The sequence below is a fragment of the Carlito syrichta genome, unplaced genomic scaffold (genome assembly GCF_000164805.1).
Source record: "Carlito syrichta isolate Samal-C Ts95f unplaced genomic scaffold, Tarsius_syrichta-2.0.1 Scaffold301567, whole genome shotgun sequence".
Taxonomy (NCBI): domain Eukaryota; kingdom Metazoa; phylum Chordata; class Mammalia; order Primates; family Tarsiidae; genus Carlito; species Carlito syrichta.
Window position 1 is genome coordinate 491,233 of NW_007245663.1, and position 14,056 is coordinate 505,288.

At 40.1% G+C, this 14,056-nt stretch overlaps 1 protein-coding gene across 15 annotated transcripts in view; it reads right to left on the minus strand.

Annotated features, from left to right (window-relative positions):
- Nucleotides 1-14,056, minus strand: part of TCF4 (transcription factor 4) — a 391,888-nt gene that overhangs the window by 57,206 nt on the left and 320,626 nt on the right. For all 15 annotated transcript variants that reach the window (XR_504111.2, XM_008054872.2, XM_008054871.2 and 12 more), the window contains one exon: nucleotides 622-727. Coding sequence is in view for 14 of the 15 variants with exons in the window: in XM_008054872.2 (XP_008053063.1) it covers nucleotides 622-727 (106 nt within the window). In the remaining variant the exon portion in view is untranslated. The remainder of the gene's footprint in view (nucleotides 1-621; nucleotides 728-14,056) is intronic.

Sequence of the window (14,056 nt, forward strand, 5' to 3'; positions counted from 1 at the left end):
GGACAACTAAAAGAACAAATACACTCTACCTACCATGGAGCTGCAATTTTCTGTATTTGGTCCCCCCCAAAGTTGGGTCTTTTACCCTGAACAGTCAACTTGTTGGGAAAGAGCTTTCACTATGAAATATTCTAGTCTGCAGACAAATCGCTTTATTTTCCACAGGCCCCTTTGGAGGGTTCTCACTACAAATTCATAAGTGGCTGGCCGTTTTATGTAAGATTCTACACAAGGACAAATTGCTCCTTGCTGGCCAAATCCAGGATGCCTAACACATACACTGAGTCGAACTACTTCCAAACACACACACTCATTCTTCTTGGGGAGGGTAAAGATGTTGAAATGATCAGTCATGCACAGAAGGCCACGGGCGGCATCAGCTCTAAGTGAACAGATCAGCCTAACCTGAACTGGTTATTGTTGAAGGGAGTGGAACTTAAAAAGAAAGTCTCTCTCTGTACAGTTTTAATAAATTAATTCCTAAGGAACTCAACCCAACACGAGTATGACTTCCAAAATTCTACGCTTGTCTACTATTCCATTTCTTCTGCCCCGTATATTCTAAATGATCCAGGAAGACTCTGTTCAGTGGATTTCCCCATAGAGCAAGAAGCATCTTACCTTGCATGAAGAAGGAGCTGGGGAAAGTGCTGGTTGCTGGTTTTGAGGAAGGATAGCCTGGCGAGTCCCTGTTGTAGTCGGCAGTGCTTGCTGAAGGAGCATAGACCTGCAGGAAAAGAACCAGGAGAATTCCGCTTACTGCACTGACCAAAGCACCTCAAGGGCCATGATTCATATGAAGCAGGCAGAAAATGTGAAATTTCTACCCTGTCCAGCCTAAATCTGATCGAATGCAAGAAACACTGCACCTTTCAGAATAGTGAAACAAAACAAAACAAAACGCTCAGTATACTTGTGTAAAGAGAAAATACTCACGTATGATATTTTCCAGCTATAGGCTGAAATATTGCAAACCGCGTCTAGTTGTAAATACACTATAATACCCATAGGGTAGTCCTGAGAGTCGAAGTGTTCCTTTTTTGGTTTAAAACACAGATGGCCCATGAGCATGTGCAAGGTAAAAACAAAAAGACATGCATCTAGTCTCTCCCAAATGGTAGAGTAAAAATTCTACCTTTCAGTTAAAATTTTCACTTTTACAGAGAGAGAGAGAGAGAGAGAGAGAGAGAGAGAGAAAGACAGAGAGAGAGCATGAATAAACTATCTAAACCACAGAAAGAGATGTATATATATATATCCTGGAATATTAAGACCCGAAAGTGTCAGCTTTTGGCAGACATACACGAAAAAGGTCATTAAAAGCCTGGATTTATATACATAAGACCACCAATATGTATGAGTAGGAAGGAGAGGGGTGTTTCTCTTTTTATTGCTTATTATATATGTGCGAACAATAAACTTTAAAAGTATATCAAAACCTAATTTACTTACATTCATTTACTAATACTTATGAGACTGGAGGAAATAGTTCTTTATTTAAAAAAATAGCTTGTATATTTTCTTGTTTGTGTTCCCTTTAAACAGGACCGCATAGTAGAAAAGCATAAATGCATAAGGTATAGTTTAAGCTTAATTGGTTTCCCCCTTGCCTTTTCTGCTAAATATAATTTTTCTTAATCCCCATTTTCCTTTGCTCTCAAAGTTCCTCTCTCCAGATGGTCGGAAAGACTGAAACACTGTCATCCTCTTGATGAAAATGGATACCTTCCTGCCTCCATTTTGAAGCAGGCAGCCGCTCACAAAATTGGCAGGGAGCCTACAGTGATATTCACAGGTCACAGTAGAAGGAAAAGAAATTCGCCAATAAAAATGCAAGTGCAGGGTTACCAAAAAATAACTCCACCTCCCCCCCTTTTTAAACAGTACACATCGAATAAACACCCTAAGAAATATTATATAATTGCTCTCAGAACACCATGAATCATAAACTAAACATTAATACAAGGTTTAGGATTTCACAAAGGATAGGTCCACAGAGACAGATGTGGGGGAACTCTGCATACACATCCATACATCAAATAAATGCTACATATGCCCCACAGTGCCCTTGAAAATTGGGAGGTCCTGGAGCTTACACAAAACAAAAACAAGCCAGAAAAACTCACTCACACTGCAGAAAACAAGGATTTTTTTCTTAAGTCACTGACGCATATAAGCCCTGTATTTATTTCACAGGACTATATTTTGTAATTTTTTTATCATATCTTAAATGTATGAACAGCGATCTACTTCTATTTCCACAGAACTTAAGCTAATAAAAACAAACAATTTTTGAGTAGTTTTAAGGAACAAAGAATAAAACTTAGGCCAGGAATCCAAAAACAAACGAATAACCTAAGTTACATCAAGTAAATCTCAGAATTGTCCTAAGAACGAATGATACGACTAATAGTTTGGGAAATATTACGAAATGTATTTAGAGAAGGTCCTGAAAGCCAACCAAAAAGATGAAAGAAATATCATGTTCTAAGAAAAAGAGAAATTGAAAACTGACAGAATGAGGACAATATGACTATAATATATTTACATGCCATTAGCCTGACAGCTATTTGGCCAGTTAATACTGATACATGCTAAGCATACTTTATGCATTTCTTCCAAATTTCAGAGATCAATATATACTACTATGAACTAAAAAAAAAAAATCTCTGACCCATATTATTGAATCACCTGATGTTTTAAAACAATTGAAATAAATTAATTTTAATTGCATCTTTTATTACATTATCCTTGAACACGTATTATTATTATGTCAACACCACCTGATGACACTTAACAAAGTTCATCTTTTTTTCCAATTTGGGTAGAAACACTTGACATTTCTTTTGGGAGATAAGAAAAAAATCTTTGGTTAATCCTGGTTACTTACAAGGAGGCTACTCTGATTATGAACTATAATCAAACTCAAAGGGTAAGATAACTTACCTCAAATTCATAAATAACGTCTGCTTGGAAAACAGTTTCCATGGGGTTAAAAACTTTTTAGGTATATTATACTATGCAATTTCTATTTTTCTGCTGTTGTACACAGTTGAAGACTTTTTTTTTCTTTAGAAAAGATTAAAGTCTTTATTAATAGGAAATGAACTGATGTTTTTAGTTTTTTGGGTTTTTTTTAAAGCAAGATTTATGGAGAGGACAGAAAAGCTCCCGCAGTGGGAGGGGACTTGAGGGGGTTGCTCTGTTTTTAGTTTTCTAAAAAGATAACTTTTGCATATTTTGTAAATTTTCTTTATATAGTAATTTGCAGATTAGATCAGGTACAATGTTATTCCCTTTCCATTCATATACTTTTATCTTTCTTACCTCAAAAGTAATTTTTAAAGGTAAGTTCTCTATATTTTTGCTTATATAATATCACATACAACTGAACTTTTTAAAAGTAGAAGAAATCAACACATTTATTTTATTCAACCCCCCACATTTTGAGTATAAAAAATTCAATAATGAAATGGTCAAAGCAACTAGCTCTTTGTTTTTCACCACTTACTAGGTACTTTCTTTCAAAATGGTGGTGGAGATATAAGATGATATTTATGAAAACACCATGATCATAATGCTCATACTTTACTTTATCTTTAATATGCTGGACAACCAGTGAGCTGCTTTGTTATTTTTACTTCACTCAACTATTTTGTCAATTTCTCAATCAAGACTTCGGACTACAGGTTTCAATAAGGCATTTAATAATGATATTAAATTCAGTAAGAAAAGCTCACTTCTATTTAGTTTTCAGTATTATTTTTCTAGATACATAGAAGGCTTAATAATACAATTGTCAAACAAAATAACCTTAGTTAATAGATAACAACAAACACCCTAGATCTCTTCAAATAGTTGGACTTATTTCTAGTCACTAATACCAGAAAATCAGTCCAATCTAAAAAATGAAGTAAAAAATCCCAAACTCCAGGGCAATGTATTGAAGTGACTTTGACAATGAAATATGAGGAAAATCTAACGGGAAACAAAATCTACACTTAAATTTTTCTCCAACAAGGTGTTTAAGTCAAGGTGATTGTGGCATTCTGATTCTTCCCACAAGAGTAACTAAGGAAGTGTGAAGTTTTTCCGGCCAAGTTGGAAATGGGGAAGCTTGGTCAAACTCATAGGTCACAGCCTTTTATTAAATTATGTGCTGAGCAAAAGCTTCATGGAAAACTAATAACATGGCATATTTAATATTCAGAGTTAGCACTATGAGTTTTCTCTTACAGTTCTGAATTTAACACACAGTCGTACAAACAGAAATTCTGAGTTTAACACAGTTCTCTAGAAAACACTAAATCTTGAACTGACTAAGATTTTTTTAAGTTTTCATTTTACAGATTTAACTTTCTTGGTGTGATTTTTACTATGTACTACTAAGTAATAAGTATTATAACTAAGTAATACTAAGTATTACTATGGTGCATTAGCTGTTTCATTCAATGTTCCCAACTACCTCTTCTGCAGGCATCTAAGAAAAATGAAGCCTCTGCCTATCAGAAGAGAAGAAACAAGCAAACACACAAACCAACAAACAAGATGAAGAAGCATGCCTCCTATCTTATCCTTTTGATACTCTCATTTTTATTGGTCTTGGCATGTCAGTTTCACTAATGGAGATTTTGAAGCAATAATGATTATTGTTTGTTTAGGGTCTCTTGTGGAACCGTGTTTGTGGGAGGAATTCCATGTAGGTTATTTCTAATCTTCATAATGATCACACAAGGTAAAGATTATTAATAGTATCATTCCTATATTACAAAGCTGAAGTATCGTAGAGGTGAAGTGTATTGGCCCAAGTCAGCTTGGGTCTGAATGGGAGTTCCATCGCAAATTATTAGCTAGGCACCCTTAGACCTGTTACTTTTAAATCTCTGGTCTTTGGATTCCTACCTGTATAATGGAAATGACAATGCCAGCAATGCCAAGTTCTTATGTGAATTCAATGGTATAATACGCGGAAAGCCACTAGAATGGAACCTAGAGATTATTAAGCATGCAAAAACCACCAGGCATTAGTGTTGATGTCATGTTGCCCTTGTGCTGATTGTCTGGAAAAATGCAATTCAGAAAGGTTGGGATACCTTTCCACATTGTAGATTTTTCAAGAGGGAAAGCATCATCAAAGTCTATGTTCTTTCCATTAAAAAAATTCTTCACTCTTAAAAGGCAAAAAAGGGAAAGAAAAGAGACTTTTAAGTATTAATATGAGGCTATACTTTGGTCACAATTTATAGAAATAGTCTTGTGGGGTCTGATAATTGAGAAAAATAAAGGCATATTTAGAGTAAACCAAGTATATGTGAAGTAACCTGCTTCCTGAAGTAGAAACCTTAACTCAGAGGGGATTAAGAAAGGTGGCTTCACTGGGCGTGGTGGCTTACGTCTGTAATCCCAGCACTCTGGGAGGCAGAGGCAAGAGGACTGCCTGAGCCCGGGGTTCGAGACCTGCCTGGGCAACTTGGCGAGACCTTGACTCTATAATAAATAAATAATTAGCCGGGCGTGGTGGCGCGCCTGTGGTTCCAGCTACTTGGAAGGCTGAGGCGGAAGGATCACCTGAACCCAGCAGGTTGAGGCTGTGGTGGCCGTGTGCAGCGAGCATGCCACTGTACTCCAGCCTGGGTGACAGAGTGAGACACCAACTCAAAAAAAAAAAAAGGTGACTTCATATCATGTATCATGAGGAGTGTCACCACGTGGGATTGGAAGACAGCCACTGACTGTAAAGTAGACTCTTACTATTTCTTCACACTACTACCCTTCATGATTTTACAAGTATCATTTGAATATATAATTTCTGAAGATAATCATCAGATCAGAATAATGAAACATTATAACTGAGGTTTTCAGATCCTTAAACAGAGTTACTGCATGTGCCATAAGAAGTAGAAAATAGCAGAGTAGGCAGGGCATAGTGGCTCACGCCTATAATCCCAGTGCTTTTGGGAGGCCAGGGTGGAAGGATTGCTTGAGCCCAGAAGTTCAAGACCAGCCTGGGCAACATGGCGAGCAAGACCTCGTCTATAAAAAATAAAAATAAAAATTAGCCAAGTATGGTGGTGCATGTCAGTAATCCCAGCCACTAGGAAGGTGGAAGGTTTGCCTGAGCCCAGGTTGACACTGCTCTGAGTGCCACTGCACTCTAGACGGGGCAACAGAGTGAGACTCTGACAAAAAGAAAGAAAAAAAGAAAACAGCAAAGCACAATTATGTCACAGATGCCCAAGTGCTGGCCAGGCTCACTCAGGATTTGGGAGATCTCATAAATATTCTCAACTATGACACTTAGACACTGGAATGCCAAGAGTTTATTGTGTGCTGCCGATACCCACAGACCTAGGTCTGCGCTTTGATGCTTTCCGATGTCTACCAGGGAAACATACTCAGAGGTGATCAGTTCACAACCCAGGCAATTGGATGGGACCCTCAACTCTTACAAAATTTTTGAAAAACGTGTGTCCCAGTAAGAAAAATGAATGGCTCTGGGGCAGTGATACTCCATGTTCAGAAGAGTTAAGAGGAACACTGTAATTGTTCTAGGTGACCAAGTTAAGGACATCACTGGCTGGTCCCTAAAGCAAGAGAAAGATGTGCTCAGAAGAGCCCACTTCCAGAGAGTACAGAGACAAACTCAGCAGGAAACTAGAAATCACCCAGCTCTGGAGTCAGACCCAGGAGGTTCAAATTCCTTGTGAGGATATAACAAGGCAATTTATCTCACAGCGCCTCAGTTTCCTTACTTGTCAAATGGGGGGTGTTTTTGCTGCAAGGATCAGAAATAATATGTGTCCTGATCTGTCACGGGCACTCCATAAATGGCTTTATTATTTATATTTTGCAATAGCTACCCATGGCTTATAGTTATTTTTTTATTTTTTATTTTTTGAGTTGGAGTCTCACTCTGCCACCCAGACTGGAGTGCAGTGGCCACTCCCAGCCACCGCAGCCTCGACCTGCTGGGCTCCAGCGCTCCTTCCGCCTCAGCCTTCCAGGTAGCTGGAACTACAGGCGCGCACTACCACGCCCAGCTAATTTTTGATTCATTGTAGAGATGAGGTCTTGTCAAGGCGGGTCTTGAACCTGTGGGCTCAGGCAATCCACTCACCTCAGCCTCCCAAAGTGTGGGATTACAGGCTGAGCCACCAAGTCCGGCTGGCTTGTAGTTATTTTTAACAACATTTCGAGAAAGCTGCCGTCCAACTGGTTGACCACTAGTAACACATGGTTATCTGAATCGCACTTAATGAAAAGTAGATAAAATTAAAGATTTAGTCCCTCAGTCAGAGTAGCCACATGCAGATACTCACTGCTATGAGACATCATCAACACAGAACTTTCCCACCACGGCAAGAAACACCTGTTGGACAGTGCAAAGGTGGAGTGTCTTTCTTGCCTATGGGGAGTCCTACTGGGCCAAGTTTGCCTCCCACCGTTAGGGCAGCTATCATAGGAAGGCCAGCTCATTTCAGACTTGCTGTTCCTTAAGGCTGAAAAAGTGTGAACTCTTCTGGAGTGCTAGCAGGTGAGGCCAATTCTAGGTATTCCTAATACCTGGTATACAACTGGTGTTCAATAAATGTTGATCTGATTGAATGGCGTGACACCGAGGCTTCAGTTTTATTTATTATCTTTAGAGTCCCATGTACCACTACATATTTCTTAAAGTCCTTTTTTATAACCATCTGCCAAAATGCTTGCAAGCTGAGCCAAGCAACACACCATGAAAGAATATCTGAGACCCCAGGTCTCTGGATACGCAGGAAGCAAAAGGAAGAAATTTATCTATGATTCAGGCTTTGGCCCTGAGCGTTTCTGACAAAGGGATCCCAGTTAGATTTTCTGTGGACAATGAAAGCTGAACAGATTTTTAACTTTTTCTGAAGTGTTTTCATATGATTGGTAATTGGGCTCCTCTATTCTATACTTTCTCTGTTTGAATTATTATTTTAAAAATCTTTGGCTATCACTTTACAGACGCTCCTTTCGCTTTCATGTCACCGTCTGCATCTGCTGCCCTCTGTCCCGCCTCTTGGCATCTTCATTCTAGAGCTCAGATGAATTCAACCTCATTTTGCAGAGGAGCAAAAGGAAGAGGTGAAAGGGCTCACCCCAGGGCCTGGACAAGGCCCAAGCTTCTCATCCAGTTCTCTTGACTTTCTATTTCTTCAGGCCTTTCCTAATGCCCTTGCTTAAAGATTCCAACAGGCAGTCAAACAGCACAAAAGGTTAAGAAACAGATTCCTGTAGCACAGTGGAGTCATGCACTGTAAGGCGAAAAGGCAGTTTATCGGGCCCAAAGGCACAGAACGGCCCAAGCGCACAGTCGAAGAATGCAAACAGCCAAAAAACAAAAGCAAAACAAACCACAGGAACACAGATCATTCCCCTGACATACCTCAGTATATGCTATCAAGTCGGAGGAAGAACCCTCCACACTCCCAGGTGATGGTTAAAGGCCAATCTGCATTCTCATCACATAAACAGGAAATATGTTTGGCGATAACACATACATGTCTGCAGTATGTACTGACAAACTGAGAGGTATTTATTACAAATAAAAAAAAAAAATTCATGAGTGTAAGCAGTTGAAGTTGTAAAGACTTTATTCCCATCTAAGCCACATGAAGTTTTAAAAGGAATTAACCAAATCGTTCTAAGTGCCCTAAAACCACCCACAGTAAGAAGAGTTTTACCCCCTAAATTCTCTTTACTGATATCCAGAAAGAAAGAATATTTCGCAACTATCTGTGTAAAATGTGGCATTCACGTGTATGACAGTCATATTTTATTTCTGTGAGCTGCGATGACCCAACTCCACTCAACCAGGCTGTATCACCAAAAAAATATGTGAGAAAGAATATGTATCCATTGCCCCCAGAAGGAATTCTCTGAGCGTGTCAACATATTCAGAACACAAATCACTTCAAACAGACATCCACACGTCCCATCACAAATATCAGCTCTAATTTCCCCCTTCCGAACATCAGCTGAATTTTGACTACCCATTCATGAGTCAATTAAACCTGAAGCTAAATCCTGGAAGTGAATTTCAGCCAAGAGTTTTTTCCTTCTCACCCACCAAATCTTCCTTCTCTGTTAAGAAGCGGCAGGCACCCTTGAAAGAATTGAATCCCCTTGCTTGCTTGCATCTTTACGGATCAAAATCACAGAACTGAAAATATCAAGGCAATCCAGAAGGAGGCAACAGGAAGAAGTAGGGACTCGAGTGACCCACAACAGAGTAGGATTTACCTCAACAGGTGAGGGTGGGCAGCCTGAAGCCCGGTGTTGCTCTACCTACCCCTCCTGTGGCAAGCCCAGAAGAAAGTGAGCAGCACTGACTATTAAGTGTGTGTCTTCTGCATGCACAGCATACCAGGAGTTATGCGAAACCTGGCATTGTGCACTGCGAGGTGGCCGAGCTTGGGCTTTTTGCTCTTCAAATAAAAGGGCAAGGATATTCCTCTTAAGTTTCTTATACAGCTAGCTGCAAGTACACTTTTTAAATCTTGAAATCAAATTTCAAGCTCTAAATAAAAATGAGTCTGTAGCCTTCAACATGCATAGAAATGTATAAGGGAAGGGGGAAAAAAAACCCTGCTTCAGTTTAAAAAGAACAAACTTAAGACAGAGCCACTAATCATTCATTATATAACAAAACGATGGCAATTTAGGTCTACATAGCAGCCTGTGATGTCGAACGTATTTTCAATGTGTTATTGCAACCCTGAGGCAGCAAGACTGCTGAAAGAGATGTGAGTGGGCTCACTCTGCTATGATATCATAGTTACGTTACCACAGATCTAGAACATTTGAGATTTAAAGCTATTTTCACATACTATCCCACTGAATTTCTGCAGCCACCCCAGTGAGCTATGCAAGGGATTACCAATGAAAAGAAGCAGCAACTAGCCGGGCTCGGTGGCTCAGCCTGTCATCCTGCACTTTGGGAGGCCGAGGTGAGTGGATTGCCTGAGCCCGCAGGTTCGAGACCCGCCTGGGCAACTCGCCTCATCTCTACAATAAATCAAAAATTAGCCGGGTGTGGTAGCGCACGCCTGTAGTTCCAGCTACTTAGAAGGCTTAGGCCGAAGGATCACCTGAGCCCAGCAGACGGAGGCTGTGGTGGCCATGGGTGTGCCACTGCCCTCTAGCCTGGGTAACAGAGTGAGACTCTAACTCAAAAAATAATAATAATAAAAAGAAAAAGAAAAGAAAAGAAGCAGCAACTTATTAGGGTATCATAGCTTAACACTGCAACTGAAAAAGGACCTGGTCTCAACGACTACCAAGCCTCAAGCTCTTGTCACACATCTCAGGACAAAATAATGGCAATGATACACAGTTTGTTTATGATATGCCAGACGCGATTCCAACCACATTGGACATACATGTGTTTTGTTTTTACACTAACCCTTTCACTTCATTATCATCCCAACTCTACCGCTAAGAAATCTGAGGTACAGAGAAGTTGAGTAAGTTGCTTCAAGTCACATAGCTAGTACAGTAGCAGGACTGAGATTCAAAAACCACATAGTCTTGTTTACCAAACCCAGCTTTGTAGAGTCCTGGGTCCCAATAAATGGCTTGGCCATTTTGCAGCCTGGGGCCCAAGAGCGCTATTTTGCTCAAAGCACACAAGACCACCTCTGTCAGGGAGCACAAGGAGGTTGTCATGAGCGACTGTAAGGAGGAGGACCAGTCATCTGTCTTCCAGACACAAAGCGGCAGGTATTAATACACTTGCTTCCCGGTACCAGAGACAGAGAGAGGTTAAGTAATGTGCTGAAAGCCATTCTGGGGTTTAGTGGTGAAACCAGACCCACTATGAAGTACCAGCACACTAAACTGATTAAAAGCCACCGTATTATGACCTCAAATATTAGAGTGAAGTGTGAATATAGTCTTGCCTATGTGTCCTACCCCTGGCTCTAAATACTTCCTTTTATTTTTACACCTGCATTTCTCTTGCTCTTGGCACAAGCTGAGCAGACACTGTATGTTTGCTATTACTTTCAACATGGTGTATCAGAGGAAAGCCCACAGCCAACATTATGAGTACCTTGGCCTTAGCTAAGACTGCCGTAGACTGATTAAGTTACACCTGGCTGAAAATCTCTTGAAACACTTATTGCATAAAATTTGGTCCAGGTGAAACCCTGACTTCTTCCTGGTTACGTTGCTCATGTTACTTATTCTCGTGGGAGCTGGCTGCCTCAAGGTCAGGATTGGCACAGATGAAAGGATACGGATGCCAAGCACATCACCACCTCTTTAATGCGTCCTGAACACCCAGCCAAATTGTTTCCAACTTTTGTTGATTAAATGCTCATCGGAAATTCAAGGTAATGTCAAGGAGAGGCTCATGTATTATTTCAATTAATCATTATTGCTTCTGGTTATCTTAAATCTTAAACAGATGTAACTAGTTATTTATGTCTATTTACACCTATCACATCACATGCATGATTGTCAATTATGTCTAACAGATCATCTCCCTTCTCAACACGTTATCCCTTTGACAACCTATTGCTTAAAAAAAATGATGACTGTTTCATTAGGAGGTGTTGGAACACCCAATAAATAGCTCTGGGACCTCTGAAGGCACTGTTTTATTAATTAAATGAGGGCAGCAAGTCTTAGGGATAAAAACAAACTCTATGACTCGACAGTAAAGACAGAAATTAATTTTAGGTTTATTCCAATGTTGCCTGTTGTTTCTTCTATACCTTATTGAATGCTAAGAAGGCCTGCTAGGGATTGCCAATTGCAGAAAAATACGGTTAAAAAAAATATTATAAAACAAATGTACAGGTGTGCTTTGGTGTGTGTGTGTGTGTGTGTGTGTGTGTGTCCACACATGTGTAATACCCAGCACAGAATAGGCTCAAATGGCACTAAGTGCATGCATGAATAATAAACACACCGCACACAAGATAAGTCAAACTAAGAACAACATCGTAACAAAGACACAAAAACAGTCACTGGTTCTGCCACAGGAGATCTGGGGTATTCACCTCTCAGTGTGTTTAGGGCTGAGCCTTCAGGGGTGGAATCACCTATGAGGGTCCAAAGGATTCTAAAAGCACCACTCCCCACCTTCTTCTCTTTGAACCCTAGTTCACAAGTTGATGCCTGAAGCCTAGAGCTGACGTCCTTCGCTGGATGTTAACAGGTGTGCCTTTTAAAAAGGGATTTAAGCTCAAATAAGTTTCGGCACTATGGGGTAAACAAATTAATTTCACTGTTGCTGATTTTAGTCAAGGTACATTACTATGAGAGGTGAAAGCCAACATCCCTTGAAAAGGTTCCTCAGTCACAAACCCAATTTTCAACACGTGCCTGATCACCCCCCGTCTTTGGAAAATGCTGTTACAGCGTGTTAGCAGTTCTTATCATTCAACAGAATGAGATCTCAGAGCTTTTCCCAAGAATTAATTTTAGAAAGCAGAGAAGGTATGAGGGTACCAAGAGATTCCAAGAAGGGAAAGTAGCACAAAAGAAAAACACCAATTACTTTATCTTTGGCCTTCTACAACCTGAGAGGCGTTATTCTTCCTTCTCCAATCCGAAGTGTCTTTAGTGCTCTGTTTGTACCTACTAAGGACAGCCCAAGAGCCATCATTCCTAAGTACCCACTCCTCCCCTGGAAGCAAAGGGATCAGGAAGAAAGTTGTGTCAGACAAAAGCAGAAAGTCACACTTGGAAGAGCAGAGACCCAAGCAAGAGTGAAAAGACGAGGAAACCAAGATTCTAATAGATATTGGAAAGATAGAGGCCAGGTTGAGTCAGTAATCCCAGCACTTTGGAAGGCCAAGGCAAGAGGATTGCTCGAGCCCAGGATTCCAAGACCAGCACGGGCGACACAGTGAGACTATCTCCACAAAAATAAAAAAATTAGCTGGGTCTAGTGGTGTATGCCTGCAGTCCCAGTTACTCAGAAGGCTGAAGCAGAAGGATTGCTTAAGCCCAGAAGTTCAAGGCTACAGTGAGCTATGATTATGCCACCACCCTCCAGCCTGGATATAGGCTCTTTAGGGGGAAAAAAAAAAGAACTCAAAGAATTCACAAAAGGAGAAATAATACGTATTTTCCTAGATACATTCTTTGACCTTGATCATAATTAAATGAAAGGATTTTTTAATAAGATTCTATGATTAATCATCATTAAAAGTTCTATTTTCATTGTGTTTTAAAATCACAAAGACTTCTTGCATCCATTATTTTATTTAATCATCATTTTCAAATAGATTATCTACCCAAGTGGTCAAGCTGGAGAGGGTAAAGTGCTGTCCCTTTCCATGACTGTGTGAAGGAAGGCGTGGGGCTATAACTCCGGTCTCTGCACTCCAAATCCCAGGTCAGAAGTGTCAGCACTTGACCAGAATATCCTTCTAAATCACCCGAGATCTGAAGAATCGGGAGGTCGAATTTTCATATTTATAAATGACATCTGCTAATGCTAAGTGGTGTCATAAATGATCTCTCTGCAGTGCTCTGAAGCATCAAACTTAACCCTGGGTGCTTTAAACAGATGCCTTCATCTTCTGCTTACCAAGAGAATCATTACGAACAGTGAGTTTCCAATCTGGTAAAGTTTTGAACAGGAATCACTGCCATGGTACACTGTAAAATTGTTACCCCATCTTCCCTTTCACAAAGCCGAAAAAAGTACGAATTATCTTTTTTCTGTCAAAACATATGGCCCTAACTACTTTCAACTGAAAACAAAACCATGAAATAATTACCAAATGTATGACTCTGTGGCACAGATTGAAATGAAAAAAATAAGTATGCAAATTGTCAACATCTATGTCCAATCAGCTGCCTCTCTATCTGTTACCCATTTGAATGCCTGCTCCCTCTCCCCGTGCCCAGGCAAACTTTTAGGTAAAATAACCAGCAATATTTCACTGATTTAGCTCAGAGCAGGGCTTCTGGCTAGCACCAAGCTAGGAGTTTTGGTTAAAAAAAGAAACATAAGTCAGGCTCGGTGGCTCAGCCTGTAATCCCACGCTTTGGGAGGCTGAGGTGAGTGGATTGC